The following is a 20024-nucleotide window of genomic DNA, read 5'->3' on the forward strand; positions in this document are numbered from 1 at the left end:
AAGCACTTTGAGATACTCTGTAGCATGAAAAGCATCATATAAATAAAGTTGAATTTGAATTTGAAAAAGTTGCAATCAAAAATGCAAAGTAACAGCAATTTGTACTCAAATGACATTTCAACATGTAGCACAAACTTTTCCAGAGGTTTCCAATAATCTCATGCAATATTTTCTCATCTAGAGTCGTAGATTCTTGGTCTCCAATCCACCACAGTTTAGCTTCATTAATCCCAAATCCTGAAGTTTTCGACCAAAAGAGTTGCAGTGTGACTCACTGAAACTACACTGAGAAAGATTTGAGATGGGTTTGAGACACCACCAACATACGTTTTTCAACCTTTTAGTGCAAAGTTTGTAAAAATGTTCAAAAACCCAGACTTACATGAGGGAACACAGCACCTCAAGAGTTACCAAACGTCCTGGAAACCCCCTATAGAGAATAGTTGCTCATTTATCACCAACAGCTGCAGCCCGGTAAGATATGACTGAACTTTTAAAGCATCAACTCGGCAGAAATATGGCTTTGGTGGGTTGAATGTGAACAGACTGTACTGATAGAATTGAGGATTACTTCCATCTTAGATATTATAAAGGCGCCCCGCTGCAACGGTTTATTAGAGCTGCACTGGAACTCAGCCATTCATGCAAACAACTTTACTGTGTTGACAATTCAACTGCTTTGTTTCATTTCCGTTAGGAAAGTGTCAGATACACAGCGGCTAGCAACAAACCAGGTTTTTATAACATGTTTAGTATAAAGTGCCACAGATTTCATCCAATGAGAACTGAAATTGATTAGGAAAATGTAAACTTTTTCTTTTCTTTTTTTTTAGAAATAACTCAATGGGGTGGGATTATATACGTTTTCTTCTTTGCACTGCCTTTAAAGCAACTAATCCAACTCTGACATAAATTGATAATCAATACGTTTATTGAATCTAATGTGACATGTGAGTATTCTGCATTATTGCAAAAAAGTCTATTTATGTTTGATTAATTACTCTGTCGAGAAGATAGCATGATTTTCTAAAACAAGTGTTAATTTTTCTTTATCAGTGTATTAATTGATAGATGAAATGGGCTTGGTATATCTGTGTTGCAATACTAAATTATTTTTTAAATGCTTGAAATAAATCAATCAAATCAAATGTAAAAAGTAGATTCAACATTTTGAACAATGTTCGTTTGTATGAATTAAAATTCAGCTCAATCTATTTGTATCTCCATGTACATGGATGTTCATCTTTTATTGTCTCACTGTTCTAAGTTTGACTTCAATGAGTTTGATCAAAATCTGCAACAAAAAAAACTTTTTTTCCTGAAATCAGAAAAAATACATGAAAAATGTACTCAATTCAATGAATACTAATATTGACACGAACTCCCAAATGCAAGGATTTCTTTAAATCTGTATTGCGAAACTGTAAATAACTCATGCAATATTTTTGCTACACCTTTTTAAAAAATAATAACAAGGAATTTACTGTTTTATGGTTTGAAGAAGTCCATATTTATTGCAAAAACTAAAACAATTTTTAACCAAATGAATATTAAAGTAATTCATGTTATCCCTTATTAGGGCCTTTTTGAGCATTTTGTACAAATTTATTATTTGCTCAAACAATTTACTCTTACATTTTTGATATCCAGTTTTAACACATCCTCAGCTTATTTTTTGTGGATATTTTTCATTATATGACACAATATTCTATAACAAGCCTGGAACTGAACAAAAAAGTAAACTCTGCGTAGTACATTTTATTTTATTTTTGAACTACAAACATTTAGACCAAAACGTTTTTAGGTTTTATAACAAAGATAAAAAGGTATAAAATAAAAAAGGAAAAATCCCAAAACAACGCAAAGAAAAACCAATGTGTGAAAAGTTCTAAACATCCAGCAAAGCTCTACTTAACCATTCCAAGGGGGAATCACAATAATGTCATAACTCATGTTATGTTTGTTTTAAACCAAAATTTTCAAAGCTAAAAAATATTTTTGAAACCTTTTCATTAAATTTGGAAACGCAACTTTGCTAAAGTCAAGGCTGTGTCATTCCTAAATCATCGTAAACAAGCGATGTGATTGGCCAACTCACCGCTGAATTCAGTGACAACTGACGGATAAACATTTAATAACAAACGCTGGAATATAAAGATTAGTAAAGGAGAAAAAAGAGCCGGTTTAGCTCGTGCTGGTTTGCGGCGCCTTCCGTCCGTGAAACCAGGGTTCGACTCCGGGCTGCTCCCTGTTCCCTTCTCTACCTCTGTACCAGTTCCAAGCCCGGTTTGAGAAGGTTGCGTCAGGAAGGGCATCCAGCGTAAAACATTGCCAAGTTTACCATGCGACTTGTTCGCTGTGGCGACCCCTGATGGGAGAGCCGAAAGAGGATGGAGTAAAGGAGAAAAAAGTATAAAAACATATCTTAGATCATAGTGTGCTTTTTCCTGCATTGGTCACAAGATGCATCTGCCATCTTTGACTAAAATAATGCATCTGAAGGACATTCAATTGAGAGTTTACATCAGAAATATCTGCAAGACAGCGGACTCCACAGTTACTACTATGTGCACCATTTCCTGTCAATTCCTCACAAAGCTTTCTTTGCAGAGACAGAAAAAAAAGGCAAAATAATATGCGTGTGTTTCTGATCAGGGATCTGAGTGCTCACTGTGCACGATTAGGTCCCAGGGTCCGAGCCGTGGCCCCGGAGCCTCCATAAAACTCTCGCCTTGTTCAAAAGAAACAAAGCTCTCTGGTGTTTCCTCTCCCCGGGAAAGCCAAACTTCTCTAATACAGTAATTACCTCCCATTAGCAGCGCGCTGTGCCCTGCTGTGTACGCATGCACGTATGTAAAATGTTCTGACCTCCAGCTTCAACCTGTCACTGCCGCAGTCTTGATTGCAGGAGTTGGGAGGAAAGCAGGGGAGCGGTAAATCACAGCTGGCTCAATAAAAGACACCTGCGGTGTAAGAGGAGACGCAGGAGAGGGAGGCCGAACACCAGGAGAGCCGCCTGATCACTGCCAGACAGCTGAAGATTTGGGGAGGTCCTGCAAAGCCAGAAGGTCTGCTGGATCCACGGCTCCGTTGAAAGCAACCAAAACGGGTTTTGTGACTTTTTGTATGTCGCTCTGCTGACAGTCTCATTAGTGTGTCAGAAATGAGGCTTCAGGGTGTTGCTTCCAGAACTTAAGTCTGATCTGACTAAAGAGGAGTCCTTTAGGAAAAACAAGGTGCTCCTTCGTGCAAAACATTCTGTCCAGGATTCCCATCTTTCTCCCTTTCTCATTTTTTTAATTTTTTATTTAAGCCCTCCTTCTGTATTTTCCTCCTTTCAAGCACTGAAACCAATAAACCAATTTCACTCTTCAGGAGTTCTCCATGCAGATAAGTCTTTTGTAAGCTACACTGCTGCTTGTCAGGTGCCTGTTCGGGAAAGCTCCCGGCTGATAAATACAGTCGAAGGCACATGTTTAGATGTGTGGCTGACACAAAGTCAAGGGTGAAAGAGCTGGAGGGGGGGGACATTTAAAGAGAATGAGATCATTAAAAAGAACATGATAAGAGTAAGAGGCGTTCTGGAAAGAAAATGGGCCGTAGCGCAGGGGCAGGGAAAATAAGAAAAAGATCATTGGAGCGCAAAAAATGGAAGGACTAAGATAAGAAAATGGGGAAGGACAAAATGAGAGTGCAGAAAGAGGGTGCAAACTGAAGGCCAGTCGCTCTGTAATCCCCATAATCCCTGCCAGGCAGGCAGGATGTAATTGCTCGTTAGTGCCAGTTTCCACTCTGAGGGCTGTCAATGCTGGAAAACCGCAGAGCACCGGCCAAATGAGAAACAGATAGCAGGTCCCGCGTCTCAGTTCAGGTCGGGTAGGAGGGCCCCACCTATTATCAACCCCCACATATGCGCACACAAACACACTTCACACGCGCCGCACTTTTGTTCCCTCAATAATCCCAAACCGCAGACACGAAAAGCGAGAGATGCACTCTCCTTCTCCTTCCATTTCCCTGACGGTTTCTGCACAAACACACTTCAGCCCACACACAGGAGGTCCGGCCCGGAGGAGGAGGAACAGCATGACCTCACTGCTCCGGGTTTCCCCCCGCCAGGTGGTTTTATTAACTGAATGACAACGCGTGCGTGTGGAGGTGTCGGAGAGACTCTCAGGTCAGGGTCAGACAGGACGGAGAGGGAGGTTCGATTACCAGGCGAACTGAAGCGCAGCGTGAATCTCCACAGAATAAATATTAAACTAGACATAAAAAATATGACATGGTATATTCTAGTTTCAAATGTATCAGGTGCCAAAACAAATAAATCAGTTAACACATTGTCTCAAGCAAAAATTATAAAAAGAATAACACTGTAGACACAGACTGTTTTAAAAAACTACATTTTTCAAAACATGAGCGAAAATTTGTTTTATTTTGAAATTTTGAAATACAAAAAAGCAAATTTCTGCTTTTTTAGGTTGCTTTACTTAGACCCAACTTTGAAAACGTGCAGAAAACCGCCACACTGGAGCAGACATATTGTTAGCACTTGTGCATGGTTGTTGTTGGCACTGATCTGTAATAATAGGGCCAATTGTTTGTTAGTGAAACTGGAGCTGAAATAACATTTTAACAGGAAGGTGGTCTGTGAATGTTTTCAAAAGATGTCATGATAATTATTAGTTAGTTAAAGTTAAATTATTCCAAAGTATTGATGGATGAAAGAAAAAAGTTGGCACAAAATGCAGCACAAGTGTTGCCCATTCAGGGGGGTTAAAAAACACTATTATCCAAACCAAAGAAGACGCTGTTTTTATTTTTCCAGAAACAAGCTTTATCACTTTTATTTTGGCTGCTTGTGGGACTGGTACATCTGAAATCAGGGTTCGATTCCCAGGAGATGCAATGAGCTTTATCCAGTGTGGGTCTAACTGTGGGGGCCCAAGTCAGGGTCCCCCTGTGTTTGTCCCTCAGCCTGGGTAAAATATAGGGTTGTGTTAGGAAGGGCATTTGGCCAAACCACCTGCGTGAACCAGTGAAAGCTGATTCGTTGTGGCGACCCCTGAAGGGATACGCCAAGAGGCGAAGGACAACTTTAGAATTTACAACTTTACCTTTCATTCAGACACTCAGAGATGGGAAATCGTTACATTTGCAGTTTTCCTGTAGCAACGCCCCCATGATGGTGATCTTACAGTTAGAGAATAACCACAAAAAGTACGTCATGTGATCCTAGCAGAAAAACAACATTTTGTGTAACGTAGCCATGTTAGTGATGGGAGTGTGGTTAGCTGTTGTGACAGCAGCAAAGAAAAACACTGAACTTTCATTCCTTGTACACACACAGTAATTTGAAACCCATAATAAACAGGTTGTGATATTAGGGCTCTCGCGTTGTCCCAGAGACGGCTTCACTTCCCCAGTCTGCACGAGTTACAGGCTATTATGAGGGTAGAAATGTGGCCTCCCAAAACTTATGAACATCCAGGTGTGGGGCAGCAACAAGGAGGGGGGTGAGAGGATGGATGTCTACATTGCAATTTTATTGTTGTATTTGTAGTAGTACAACTTAAACTAAAAAGAAAATGGGTCCTATTATTTAGTTTGTTGTGGAGTGTCTATCCTTAAGCTGCGTTCACACTGAATTTGCGTGTCAGGGGAGTCCAGCGTCAACGTTAAGTCAATGTACAGACGTGATCAGAAATCATGGGGTGCGGTTCAATTGTCGGGCGCAGTGGTCTGGCAGCAGTGTGTTTTGGACTTCACAGAATGTTTTTGCCGTTGCTGTAGTTTAAATCTTGTCACTTTGCTGAAAAGGAGCCTTCGAGTCAACCAATCAGGGACTCAGCTTTGGTCCAAACCAAATCTAATCATTCTCTTCCTGAACCTTAATATAATTGTCTTGTTTGCATCAAGACAATGATGTAAACAAGTTTCTTTACCGTTTCTTTAGCAGAAATTGACAGTAGCTCCTCCCACACATGTCAGGAGCTTTACGAATAAGAACATATTTTTGGACAGACTTCTGACGCCTGTCCAGTGCGATCGCAGCATTATACTGGGAGGTTGTGGGTTAAACCAACGGTTGGGTCATACCAAAGACTAAACCTGGGATCCAATGCCTTTCTGTTAGGCACACTGATTGGAGGGTAAAACTAAAATGGTTCCTGAGGGCGGCGCTCTCCCGGCAGATGGGTCAAATGTGGAAAACAAATTTCTCAAACTAACTGATGGAGCTTTAACTTGACTCTTAACTTAAAGAACCAGTGAGGTGTTGAAATGCCTCAACGGAACCCAAAAGCTTGCAACATTTCAGGCCAGAAGTGAAGCTCATGAAAAAGCAATGCTAAAGCTTTATTGATGGAGAAGCTTTTCACCATCCAGTGATTTGGCAGAACCATTGAGCCAAGATCTACCCAAACAAATGAACCAGACTCTGTAAAGGTTTTTTTTTTCCATTAGAGCTTGGCTTTTCATGACAGCATGGAGGGTAAAGTCTGAACTTTGACTACATCGTTGAAACATGAGTGGCTGCTGTGCTCTGGGTCGCTGTTCAGACTAACCTTCAGTTAAGCTTTAACTGCCAGGCAGCCTCGCATTCGTCCGCAGAACATAAACACAGAAGTTCACGGTTGATTCACTGACCTTAACATGTGCGGGTGCTGCTTCGTGGGTCTAAGGCTGGTGTCTCCCACAGCTGTGACGGGAAAACTGCGGTTTTACCCTAAAATCAGTCTGAGGTGGTTTTGCATCAGTCCAATGCAAACTTTAGGTGAAATGTAGACTACAGTTTCACTTTTCATGTAATATTTTTTATTTTTTCCTAATAAAAACGAATTAGATCATTTTGGAAAAGTTCTTTTTTTAATTGCTCACCATAGATTTAGCCTCGTAAATGATTTGAGCGTGTTCAGACATGAACGTGAGACCGAAACCCAACAGAGAACACATGCAAATCTTTCGAGAGATTTTCTGCACTGGCAGTTTGACCCCGACTGTGTGTTTCCATTTTCTTTTCTGACAGAAAAGACTTTCCCCGTGACAGCTCCTCCAAACAAACCGTACTCATGCTGCTCTTGTTCCTGACTGTACTCTCGTGATGGTTTATCATTTTAAGATCTGTTGAGTCTGTGAACAAGCTCCTCACAGTTCAGGCTGTTTCTTTGGGACTTGCAAAGGTCGACGTTGGAAAGCGTTTGCTGGGACGTCTGGAAGACTGAACCTGGACTTGAAAAGCTTCCATGCTGGTGAATGATCTCTTCACCATAGAATATGTTTGGAAAACCGTTTCAAAATCCATCTCAGGTTGACGTTTAGCAGCAGTTGCTCCTCCATTACTGCTGCTATCCTTCCCTGCTATTTCCTCAATAATTGGCCCTGTAGAATGTTTCTGCTTCCCTTTTATTTCCCCAAGATTTACAGATCACCAAGAACAGTACTCTCTTTTAGAAAGCGTGTGCCGGATTTGACCAAACAGCCTGGACTCTAATTGGAAGGAGCTCTTAGAGGTAAACTGTCTGATTGCATAATCGGACTGATAGATAATTTCCTCTGCTGACCCTGCAGCTTCTGCACCACGGAGCGGGGCTCTGCAGAAACGTGTCTAATGGGTCCTTAGCGGGATAAAGGGCTGCACTCGTTCTGCACAACAATGCGTTTGAAGTGCAGCAGTCCTGGATTACTGCCCTCGCACGTTCAGGGTTCAAGCTGCCAAAAGAAAGTTACTGCAGGTCGAGCAGGTTCTGAGATCAACGGGGTGCTCCACGGGCCACGAAGAGGCCCTCGACTCGCTCTTTAACCTAGAGCAGAGACTTTAACAGCGTCGTGGCGGAGGAGGAAAGCCGCCACCTGACTGTCGCCGGCAACAACAGTGAGGCTGAGGGCCGAGGCAGCATCCCAGCACGCCTGTCAGACAAAAAAGCCAGATTTATGCCTAGACTGTGCTGGCATATAGCAGATGCTGTGACTCCCCCCCAAACCGTAACTCAGCATGGGATTCCTCTGAATGACTGGAGGTGGGGGGGGCTTTTATTTTGATTCTGACTTTCAGCGTCCCCACTAGATTTGCCTCCAAAACAGTGTGGCTTATTGCTTATGACATCCTAAAAGCAAGTTTTTTTCCCCCCCAGAATGCAATCCTAACTCTTCCCTCAGATTTCTGGATCTCTCTGCATGTCTTTCTAATCACGACTTGTTGGGTAAATTTGCTGCTGTTATTGGATGACACAGCAGCAACTCCTCCTTCCATCAGTTCTCCAACTGTTTACGTCTGTTGGCAGAAGGCTTTGAAAATCCTTCCATGACCAGATCCCTGAGGGGAACACGAAAGAACACTTGTGTGGTGCTGTTCACGATGAGAACCGACCTTTGGGTTGATGCAGCTCTTGTGGCCCGCTGCCGTTCTGTCACTGTGAACGACTACCTTAAACTGCAACAGTGACGGTCAACAGACTTGGATTTCTCAAACTGTTCCGGATTTCATTTGTATTAATTTAAAAGCGACCAGATAAAATCCAAAGTGAGAGTTATTGGAACGTTTATCTTAATAAACTGTGTATCTAGCTGTATGCAGTAGCAGGTGAGTGAAAAACAATCATCAGCAGTCATTTTCACTTGGATCTAGCAAACAACTAGCAAGTCTTCAGCATCAGTAACAATCAGTGAGGTAAAAAGAGATGAACCGTCCCTGAGGTCACATGCTTCACTGTTTTTTGTTTTGATTTTGCTTTTTTTTCTTCTTCTTTCAGATCTGTCTTTATTTTGGCTGGATGTAATGTCATCAAATCCCTCTCTTTCCAAAGAATAGGCGGGACTAACAAGCCTGTCATTTTTTGAGACCAAACTGCCAAATCTGACACAAACCAGGAAAAGCCAAATATTGCAGTTAATGCTTCAAAATTTCTAAAGGGCCTGTATCATATAAAATCAACTTTTTGAGCTATTAAACGTATTATAATGTCACAAAAAAAGAAATCCCAAAGTGGTATTTTGATCCACTGGCGCATTTCTGAATAATCCTCTAAAAACCTGCTCTCTGACTCTAGGATGACGTCATGAAATGGGCGGCACCCACTTAAAGCGGAAGCCGGTACGTCAGAGATCGAATCATCATACTTCCGAATTGGAAAAGAGCTCAGGAAAAGAACCCAGTTCACCTAAACAACCTGGAGGTTTGGGAGTTGAAGTGTAGAGATCAATATTTCTGTTGCATAGTTGGACTAATTTAAATCAAGCTAAATAGGGATTGTCTTGTTTGTTTGTTCTAGTGGTTACTGGAAGAACTAATTTGTAACCAGTTCCATTTTTTTCCCTCCCTAAAAACCTTAAGGAGGAAGTTAATGTCTTTTCTCTGACCGTTACTGTTCTGTCTTTGTCTTATCATCTTGGGGCCCAGTTTTGTTTATTAGCGTCTTCAGCGCCACCATGCGGATGCATGAAGTAACTGGTCTTTTAATGCACTTTTTATTGGCTAAACATTGCTAAATTTGGCAGCCAATAAACTCTTGAGACGTAGAACGAGTAAAAATAAAATACTGCTGTACTGATATTTTTAGAAAACTTTGTGCTTAAAAACCTCACAGACGTATGTCTTCCTCACCAGACTCTAAACATCTTCATCCTGAAGTCCTGCTCGTCTTCACACTCAGAACTTGGTTCACTCCAGTTTCCAGATAAAGTCAGGAGTTGTTTAAACCACAAACACTCAGATAAACCCTGCTGTACTCTGGCTTCCAGACAGACAGCAAAAGCCGCTGAAACTTACTGAAGCATTTAATCACAGAAGAGCCAGACGTTCCGCTGGAACATGGCGGAGAAAAAAAACAGGTATAATACTCCCCTTATCATCCTGTTTACACATCAATCTGCAAGTGAACTAAAATAACCAACCAATATGTCTCTAAAATTCTCCAAATTTTTGATAAAAAGCTCATCCACTTAACGGTAAATGGAGCGTTGCTCCGGAACTGCATGGAGAACATTTTTAATTGGGTTTTCTGTGAAACATAAAACCTGGATTCTTTTTTTTTTACTGAAAAGATCTTGAGAAAAGTTTCTTTTTGTGTTTTGTTTCGCTTAAAACAAGCAGAGTAAAACGAGGAATAATGAAGCTTTTACTTCCACCGTGTACAACAGCCTCAAGACAAGATTAAGTGTGCAGGTTCACCGGAGAGTTTAGCCCACACAGAAACCCACAGGGCGGCAGCCTCACAAGTGTCTCATGACCCGTTTCAGGTAAATTAAACGGGACACCATCGCCAGCCACTACAGAGTTCATTTTTCCCATGAGCACCGAGATGCAGACAGCTGCTGATGCGACACATCTGTGCTCCTCGCAACTCTTCCACTTTGTTTCTCGCTGAGGCTGCCTCTCTGTCCATGACCCTAATAACCCAAATTCCTGCCTGATTAAGTTGGTTTTAAAAGGAAGCCACACAGAGAGCGCCGGGGCGAGCCTCACCTTAAATGGGAACACATTTTAGCCACGCTGCAACAATGATCAGAGGGTAGGATTTCACTTTTTTGGTGTTTGGGAGCACGGCGGCGCTGAAAAACAGATAGAAGGCCGGGCAAATGTTGATGGGGAAAGGAAGAGCAGACAACTTCCCCCAGCCTCTCACACCACTCTCCCCTTCGTTCCATCTTGACTTGTCCAAATGGAGCCAAAACGGAATCAGGGAGAGTTGGTCCAAAGTAGCTGGACGCACACGTACTCACACATGCACCCACATACACACACTCTGGTCATTATTAGTGTCTTGTGTCTGGCTGAAGCAGCGATCACCAAAGTGTTTCCGTGTCGCCTGCTCGTGCCCCAGACTGGCTGGGTTTAATGACCTGGCCTGATAGTTCAAAGCAGCCCTCAAACGCCATGATTAATGAATCTGACCTGCTAATTTCAGAAAAATACGGCGTATTGTATCAAAAAAAAAAAAAAAAATGCTCACACAAACAAAAGCGCCGCGCTCGGCCTGTTAACATTCCTCTGTTTTCTGAGGGAAAGCTGTTTTAAAAGAGGGAGATTTGTGATAAGGATGGGAGCTCGCTTTTACGTTTCATCAGCGGCTCCGAAAGTATTAACTGCTGCTTTGTTCTTGACAATTTTCGCTGTTTAGGGCTTGAAGAAAAGTGCTCGACATCATCCAAACAATGCAAGATCACAGAAAAGAAAGCAGTTTGGTCCCACGCGCTCACATGAGACGCTCCACCCCTGCAAAAATCAAAAGAAAAAGCAGAGGTAGCATGGGAAGCATTTGTCTGAAGAAATACATCTAACAAATTGAAATTCCTTTTTGTCAGATCATGCCTCCTTTAATTTGGCCTGAAGGAATCACTGTGGTTTGCTGAATACTCTAAGCACTTCCAGATTGGAGTTGCCCTGTGGCACTCCAGGTTGCATAATCAATCTCCCTTGCTGCACTCTCTCCATTAGTGCCGCGACAAAACAAGCAAGAGTAACGTTATACACCGGCTTGGAGACCCAGCTAGGACAAGGCTCCCTGCACGGAGCACACATCCATCTTTTACTGACAGACTTCCATTAATCTGAGGAAGAAGGAAAGAAAAAAAAAACATCAGTTGCTCTAATTTGGTGACTGGGCTGCAATAATCTTGGCCAGTACTCTCAACACCAGATTAAACAAAACATAGTCCACTAAATTCCATAAAGTACAAGAAATGCCACAAGGACAAATGTCAAAAATGATCATTTAAATCATTTGAGAGCATAAAAACATTAGTTTTTTATCCATTTAAAACATTTAGGTTACAGTCACTTTACACTTTAAAGACCCTCTCCTATAAAGATTTATTTTTCTTTTTGGGGTGTTTGATTATGTTGGTGTGGCATCTTTCTGATGATGGAGGACATTTATGAGCAAAATAAGCTTAAAATAGTGTTTTAAGCTTTAAAAATATATGTATATGTATAATTTCTGAGGATTTCTTCATTCAAACCCACGTCTTTTCTGAGCTGTCATCCGCCTCAGTATTGCTCGCCATTTTTGTTACACCGGTAATGATAGGTTGCAGGGTTTGAAGGGAGAGAGTGCAAACTAATGGATGAAGGAAAGTAGGGACGGTCCTAACAGTCAACTCAATTTCTAATGAACTCCTGCTGCTCTGCAGAAACTATGTTCTAGAAAACGCCACAGGTTTTTTGATTTTAGCTAAAAACAGCACAATCGTAATCAAAAGGCCACTGGAAATGCTTTTGCAACTAATCAACCGATTAGTTCAATCTGAGTAAGAAGACAAACTTCATTAAAACCTTTTTTTTTTTATTGCTTTTATTGAATTTTTCCAACTGAAAATCTGAATAAAACCCAAATGGACTTTTTTTACATTTTTTTTGTTAACTATTGGTCTGATCAGAGGAAGCTCAATGCAAACGATACAATATGTGGCGCACAAAACTGATCACAAGTGAGATGAAGACTTCAACTTTAAGGTGATGGAGGGAAAAGAGTGTCCAAACATTTGTAGCGTCACAACAGCAGCTTGACTTTCCCAAACGCTGCCATTATCCTGTTCTAACTAAAGTGTTCTGAGAGTTTTTCCTCTCCATCCCAGTCATGCATGCACAGGTTATTGTACCATTCACATAAATGTCTGTTTTTGAGTCAATAGTGCTCCAGTGTTTTTTTGTTTTTCCCCCATTTGTCTGTCTCCTTCAAGTCCTCTCCAACTCAAGTCACAGATGGTTGCCCTAAAGTCTGGTTCTGCTGGAAGGTTTTCCATGTTTAGGAATTTAGAGTCACCGGATTACAGCAAAATTTCATTTCTATCATTTATTGGTGGCTTATATGTGTAAATGTAAAAAATACAGTAAATATTTGGCTAAATGGGAATCCTTTGGAGCAAAATGTGTTAAAATTGAATTATTATGAGACTCAAAAACATTTTTTATTGTTTTGATGCTTTTTTAATATATATACCACATGGAGATGAATTTTCTTTTAAATTTCCATTGTTTATTGGAAAATAGGCGAATATTTGCTTCTAGAAAACTAAAACTGCTGTGGTTTATCTTGTTTTATCAATTGTTTTCCAGCTAACACAGTTAATAGCTTTATTTGTCTTGCAATATTTTTGTTTTGTTTAGGAATTTGAAAAAAATTGACTATTTCTATACTTTTTATTAGACACAGTGATAAATTAAATGAAAAACAAGATTTAAAAATGGAGGTTAAATTAAAAACTTTGTGACACCGTTCTGCAAAGGAGAATTGTTATGATTTGGCATTTTCTCGTCAATACAATTTTATCTAAAGTTGGGAACTTTCCCTTCAATTTCAATTTTTCGCCATCTTTATATTCAAATCAAGTAAAAATGCCGCTTAAAGTAATTTATAATCTAAAATGTTTTGTCTAAAGATAAAGTACTAATATATTAAAACGCATAGTAGTGACATTTTACTGAAATAGTTTTATTTTTCTCTAGTATTGGAACGTTTTGGACAAAATCCTATTTTTCGGACAGCGCTAAGAGTCTAAACACTCATGTTCTTGGCAGTTTGACAGTTTTCTACTAAAATAACAGTTTGACCCTAACAGGATCTTTGAAAACACGCATTTTAAAGCATCAAAGTGCAATCAGTTCATTTGAATTGTTTGCTTGTCTAGTGCTCAGTGCCTGAGCCAAACACATTCTAATGCCAGAAGAGCTCCCATCAGTCTGTTGGGATTGTGCCATCCAACAGCCCAGGCTCCTCAGCAAGGTCACTGACCTTATGACCTCTGGCTGGAGGAAGTAAAAGCTGTGGCGGCTTGGTGGGGTGGTGTGAGATGCCTGACTGTGAGGCTGTTCCCTTGTGTTAAAGAAAATTTAAAGAAAAACAGATTAAACTAAGAGGGGCAAACCCCCGCGCACACAAAACATCATCCTCCACCTCCATCTGATCCCTGTGTCTGTGTGACGCAGCATCCACGAGGTGAGTCAGGAGGTCGTTGAGTCACTCAGAAAGAATGAAGTGAGCCATCATCCTTCCCTTGTTCTTTCTGTGGAGACACATCTCCTGTTCGGGACAGAAAGTTGGAGCTGGGGGTGTGAGGGAGGAACAGAGCGCAGTGTTGGAGCGCGTCCCGGCAGCATCCCTGCCCCACATTTCACACAGCCTGTCACTGATGTTTGTCTGCAGCTCACCTCCAACAACAATCACTCCTCTGAGCCATAAAAGCGCTCGCTTTGATTTATATCACACCACCATTCACGGCCGCGCCGCGTAAACACTTCTACACTCTGGAGTCATGAGCTACAACTTGGCTCCATCAGCCGCAGGTAGCAAAGCGCTGCGCTTCCTCGACCCCCTCGGATAGACAGCAAGCCGAGTGCAGCTCTGCGCCCTGGTCACAGCGACCTGCAGCCCGCTGGCAGGTGCGCAAAGAGAGCCGCAAAAGTGAAAGGAGGCTTTTCAGAGCCCAGAGGGGATCAGGAGGAGTGCGTTCACTGGAGCGTCACGAACCCAAACACCAGCTCTGACTGTAATAATGTCGTAAATCAATGTAAAGACAACTTTATAGAGCGGGAACTCTGCCCTTACCTGCTGTCGCGTGGGCTTTCTGTTTCAAGAGCGCACCGTGGCGGAACGGAGAGCCGCCTCTCCCGCGCTGCTTTCCGCTCATGTCCCTGGATATCCATACGCCGCGGTGCGTCATGTCTGACAGCGTGCTGTCACGGCACGTAAACGTTCGGAGCGGGCTGTCTCCTCTGAGGCTGGAGCGAACATGAAGAATCCGTCCGAAAGCGGCGCAGCTTCAAGGCGAGAGGCACCTCCTCCTGTTCCTTTGTGCGCCAACAGAACGCCTCTCCTCTGCTCTCAGTGCTGCCAAGGCCTCTTGCAGGATCTGTACCCTGAGCAAGAAAGGAGAGACATGTCCCGTCATTCACTATTAATGCTTTCAGGTGCGATTTAACCGTTTCAGACGCGCAAACCCAACGTGGATGAAGCGCAAAAATCACGAAATGCTTCCTTTATGCGCTGAATTTGGACAGAAACAGCAGTTCAGGTGTGACTTTTGCAGCAAATTAGCAGAACAAAATCTAGATAAATCTAGAAAAATATAGTTAGACTTTTCCAGACTGACATTTTGCAGGTGGGAGTTTTTCCCAGGACGAGGAAAACAGTAAACTGAAAACTTGAGGGGTTTGTTTGCAGTGATATAAACAACAGAGAGGCAAAGAGAAGGACGGGAAGACAAACAGTCACAAGTGTAAAAAATGCTTACCCTTAATACTTGTGTCTTTGGTGACTCACATCGCTTGATGAAATGAAGCTAGTTTTTAAGGCACTGCTCCCCTTTTCTTACCGACTGCGACCTGTTCAGTCTTGTCTCCTAAAAGCTTGTGAAGTTAATGAGTAAATAACAACGTGGAAAAAATTCCTCTCGGCTTCCCTTATGAAGAAGGTCGAAATATGATGTAAAACCTCGTAGAACTGCGCCAAAGTCGCTTTTAGATTTGGAAAAATATCCCAGTTTGAAAAGAAAAAACGTCCGCGCGTCACGTTTGGGCAGCCACGCGTGTCCTCTGTACAGAAACACGTACAAAGAAGAGAAAAATCACCTTAATCGAGGTTCTGGTATCCAATGAAGTGGCGTTTCTCCCACAGCAAGGTGCCTAACAGCTCCGGGACAGCGCCTAGAATGCCCCGCAGGAGGGTTGCTGTGCGTAAAAACAGCGCGCCGCTCCGCCTGTCTGAGGCTGTGAAACCGGAGCGCGGCAACGGCGGCGGCCTCACAGAGCGCTGAGAGGTTTTCCTCCCCATCCCTAAGTCTCAGATGTCTTTTTGTTCCCGCTGGTGGGAGGGTGGAGGGGGGTGGAGGGGACCGTCACACAGGGGGAAGCCACGAAGCGTGTTTCGGATCTGCAGCCTGCGGGGATTTCAGCAGGTGTTCCTGCTTCACGTTTGGCTTACTGGTCCACTAGGGAAACCGTTTGCATTCACACTGAAGTGAACTGAACCTGAGTACCTTTATAAGTGAGCCCCAATCCGAAAGCTGGCTGTGAATGCACCACCAAGTTTTGGAGGGAAACCTGGTCTGCAGGATCCACTGCTCTACTTCCTCTACTTTGACTATTGGTTCAAGCTCTTAAGGAGAAAGTAGATCATTCTAGAAGTCTGCAGCTTTCACTAATCCAACTCGCTTTTGTTGGTAACGAGTTTACAACATCCAAGAAGTGAGATTACTCATTGTAACCTGGTTATTTAAGCACATGCAAACCCAAAACTGAGCACCTTTAAGCTTGTCTCCACCCATCATCCTCGTCCGAGTTCTCCCAACCTCTCCACCCACCCACCCATCCATGGACACACACTGTAAGCCCTTCAAGCTCAGACACTCCCTGCAGGGCAAACACTGAAGCTGGCTGGGCAAACAGCTCCTGGGCTTTCTTTTTTTGTGGGCCCACTCTTCACGCTGAGGCAGAGACAAATGCAGGGAGGATCCCTGCTCTCTGCCACAGCGCTATTATTAGCAACAAGCAACAATGCAACAATGCACACAACCATGCAGGAATGTACCCTCACATAATAAAGATGAGTTCAGCAGCAGGAGGAGGGGGGGAGGAGAACCGGGCTTGGGTCATAAAGATCCAGAATATCCGCCACCTGTTGAGAGGTCAGGTTTGTCTTATTTTGGTTTAAAAAAGAAAATAAAAGAAAACAAACACCATGAAGACGACCACACAGATGAAACTGACCCCACGTCTCCTCCGTAAGTAAAGACGCTGAAGATCAAATAAAAAAACTGTCTTTGTAAAAGTTAGTGTTGGAGGGCGTCTGCACCTGAGGACGTGGGTGTTTGTGAGCCGTGCGTCTGCATCATCCATCACTGTGAGCCATGCCGAGGAACTTGTTTGGCACTGTCAAAGGGATTTGCAGCATGACACTTTCTGTACACTCACCGCTCAAATCCCATGCAAGCAGAGCACACATACATCTTCAGGGCTCACAGGCTTATTCACACACACGCTGGATTAGAACGGGCCGCCTCTCTGGCAGGAAGCAGCAGAGCAATCGCTGTGGTGGAATTTTTCATTTCCTTGTGAGAATATAAAAGTAAATTCATCAGGAGATGATTGTCACCTGCTTGTGGGGTTTTCTCTGTGTGTCTCTGATTCCTATCACCTTTTTGGGATGTGCAAAGAGGTTTCCATGGAAACAGAGTGCAGGTTTGGGCCTCCTGAGTCGTTCCAAGTGTTAGGTCAGGAGGTGAGAGTGTGGTTTTGATTTTAAGGGACGCAATGCTGCACGAACGGCGATAAGCGAGGAGAAAGGCTCCACTTCTCCAGATGTGACATGAAGAAGAGGTCGAAGGCTGCTTCCATGCGCCCTCTTTTTTCTTTATGAAGACACTGCTCGTCCTTGTTCTCTGCCTTTTTTTGTGCACTCCTCTCTGGGTCTCTTTCAGCTTCAAGTTTTGTTGTTTGTTTGTGTTTAATCAGAGTGAAATCTCACCTCATCCAGGGCTTACAACCTCCAGAAAACTCCACAACATGAAGTCCAGGAATCTATTTTTCAGTTGAGGAAAACATGATTAAAGTGGATATGATAGTATGTTTCCATCTGAGAAAGATAAGAAACAATCAAACTAACAGGAAGTGGAACAGCGATTGACTAAAACGAAGGATGAGCAGCTAAATCTCTAAAGGTTTTTTGCACTACAGGTGCCTTTTTCAGCAAATGTAACTATTCTGGCACCAAAACATTCAGCTGCTCCAAGAGACTCACGCTTGGTTTTGTAAACAAATTGCGTTTTTTCTTTTTTTTTAAACTTGAAACTATTTCTTGGCATTACACTTTCAATACCTCTCATTCTTTCAAACTCATCTGTTTTTTTATGGCTAAAAAGATATATCTAATTTTAGGATATTGTCCATCCCTAAAAAAAAGTTTTTTGTTTACAAAATTGCATACAACTTTAGAAAATTGATTTTTAACCAATTTACTTTTTCAGTTTCATTAATGGCCTTTTCTTTTTAGAAAAAGGCATTGAATGCGTTTTGTGCTTTTAATTGTCAAAGTTGTTCAGCTTTATGGCTTTCTTGTTATTACTGAATGAAAATAATCACTTGTCACTATTTTGCAGACTTTTCCATCATTTGTAAGCTGTTTACAATAATTATTTTTATTTAACCTCATCAAAGAACTGACAGAAGATTCACACTGTTTGGAAAGCAAACGTTTGATTTCAATCTTTTTAAAGAAATCCACTTTTTTAATATCATATTTTTAAAGATGGGCTGCATGGTGGCGCAGTGGTTAGCGCTCTTGCCTCACAGCGCTTATTTCCAGCAGATTACATTATTGTAATGCCCTGCTCTCTGGTTTTCCCAGAAGAAGGATATTGAACCTTCAACTGCTGCAGAATTCAGCTGTACGCGTCCTGATGAGGCCAGGGGGCGGGATCACATGACTCAGACTGCTTTGACTCCCTGTGCAATTCAGAATTGATTTTAAAGTTATTTTATGGGTTTGATAAATGTCTGTTGTTTTTAAAATGTGATTGTTTTTGTATAAACCACTTTAAGTAGCACGAGTTGGAAAAGTGCCATAGAAATAAAGTTTGATTTGATTTCAAAATAAATTTTTTTGCGGCAGTTTTTTGTTTACCACACCCACAATTTTAACACTGTCATATCGGATGTTACATCATTTTGTTCAGCTTGGGTCAGGGAATCGAATGTTCAGTTTTTTCAACATCACTACAGTAAAATGTGCGAGCTAGGTAAGATCGCAACAGTTGCGAATTCGCAATGCGCACACTGATCAAAATCTACAACTTCTAATTCCAGCATTTTTCCCACAGTGGCTTGCCATTGATGCCCGAAAAAATACGAGGCAATGGATAAAAACCCCTAGGACAAGTTTTCATTTGTAGTTGGTAGTTAAGGTGCTTTTTTAAAATTCAAGATGGCGGCCTATTCCCAATGTCAAAGTTAAACAAAACCTTTGTGGTATTTCTGCACTCAAACTGCCAGCATGTATGTAAGATTCCGTGAAAAATCACATGAACTAAAATGTTGTTTTTCCATATTGTCCAAAAACACGAAAATCGCCAAATCTCAAACTTTGCCACAAAGTGGCCGCAAAGCCGTTGGTCTTGGGCCATCCCATAATAAGTTCAAAACTTCCTTTGGAAATCCCCGACATGTGTGTTTTGGTTTCATTATTGTATTTTGACAGTTTTTGTTTTGGCTCCATCAGCGATTTTCGGTCCATTCATTTTTTACGGTATGGTCCGCTGTTCAATTTGTCGAAAATGTATTTTTACCAGATCTTAGGTGTGTGCAAATTTTGGTGACTTTTCGTGCATGTGGCTGGGGTCAAATTATCGCTCAAAAGCGCAGAAATGTTTCCAACCGCAAAACAATATGATCCTTGCAGTCAGTGACTGCTACTGCGGGCCATAATGAATACAAATAGAATATTATTCTCACCATAAAATTAAGAAAATTAGCTAAACCTTTACCTGCCATTTTGAAATGAACAGGAGAAGCCCCCCTACTGCCCCTAGTGGATGGATAATAAACTACAGGGCAGAAAACATGGACCAAATGTACAAATAATGAGGTGTTAAGGAAAGTTTGTATCAGACTAATGAGATGGGGGATCTCAGAAATGCCGGTATTGAATATGATTCAAATGGTTATGTAGGTTTAAACTGTTTTAGCCTTTAAGTTGTCCTATTTGGCAACATTTGCAGTTTTTAAAAATATTTTTTTTTCTAATAATAACTGTTGGAAGATTAAAAGTTAAGTTAAATCACTCAGAAATTTTGGGAATTGTTTCTGCCTCGTCCCATTGGAGCTTCTTCATGCACGAGCTTCAGCTGGCAGCATGCAGTAGAAGTGAATGTGGATGGTGGCTTGCAGAAGCAAAACCTCCTCAGGAACATGACAGGGCTGCAGGTGAGTCTCATGTACAAACAAAGTCAAACTGACTGGATGTGGGGCATGAAGCGGCAGGGGGGTAGAACTTTCCCACATCCCAGCTGACCCTGCTTTAAGTAAACAGTCACAC

At 42.0% G+C, this 20024-nt stretch overlaps 1 protein-coding gene across 2 annotated transcripts in view; it reads right to left on the reverse strand.

Annotated features, from left to right (window-relative positions):
- Window positions 1–15950, reverse strand: part of LOC101162318 (artemin b) — a 32849-nt gene extending 16899 nt beyond the window's left edge. The window contains exons 1-2 of one of the 2 annotated variants that reach the window (XM_004078944.5): window positions 15229–15950; window positions 14544–14854 (exon numbers count right to left, since the gene is read on the reverse strand). In XM_004078944.5, the coding sequence (XP_004078992.1) occupies window positions 14544–14658 (115 nt within the window). In that variant the 5' untranslated portion in view covers window positions 14659–14854; window positions 15229–15950. The remainder of the gene's footprint in view (window positions 1–14543; window positions 14855–15228) is intronic. The other variant, XM_020710856.3, reaches the window with a different exon arrangement.
- Window positions 15951–20024: the final 4074 nt, after the last annotated feature.

Source organism: Oryzias latipes, chromosome 17 (assembly GCF_053564925.1).
Source record: "Oryzias latipes strain Hd-rR chromosome 17, Olatipes_Hd-rR_3.1".
Lineage (NCBI taxonomy): Eukaryota > Metazoa > Chordata > Actinopteri > Beloniformes > Adrianichthyidae > Oryzias > Oryzias latipes.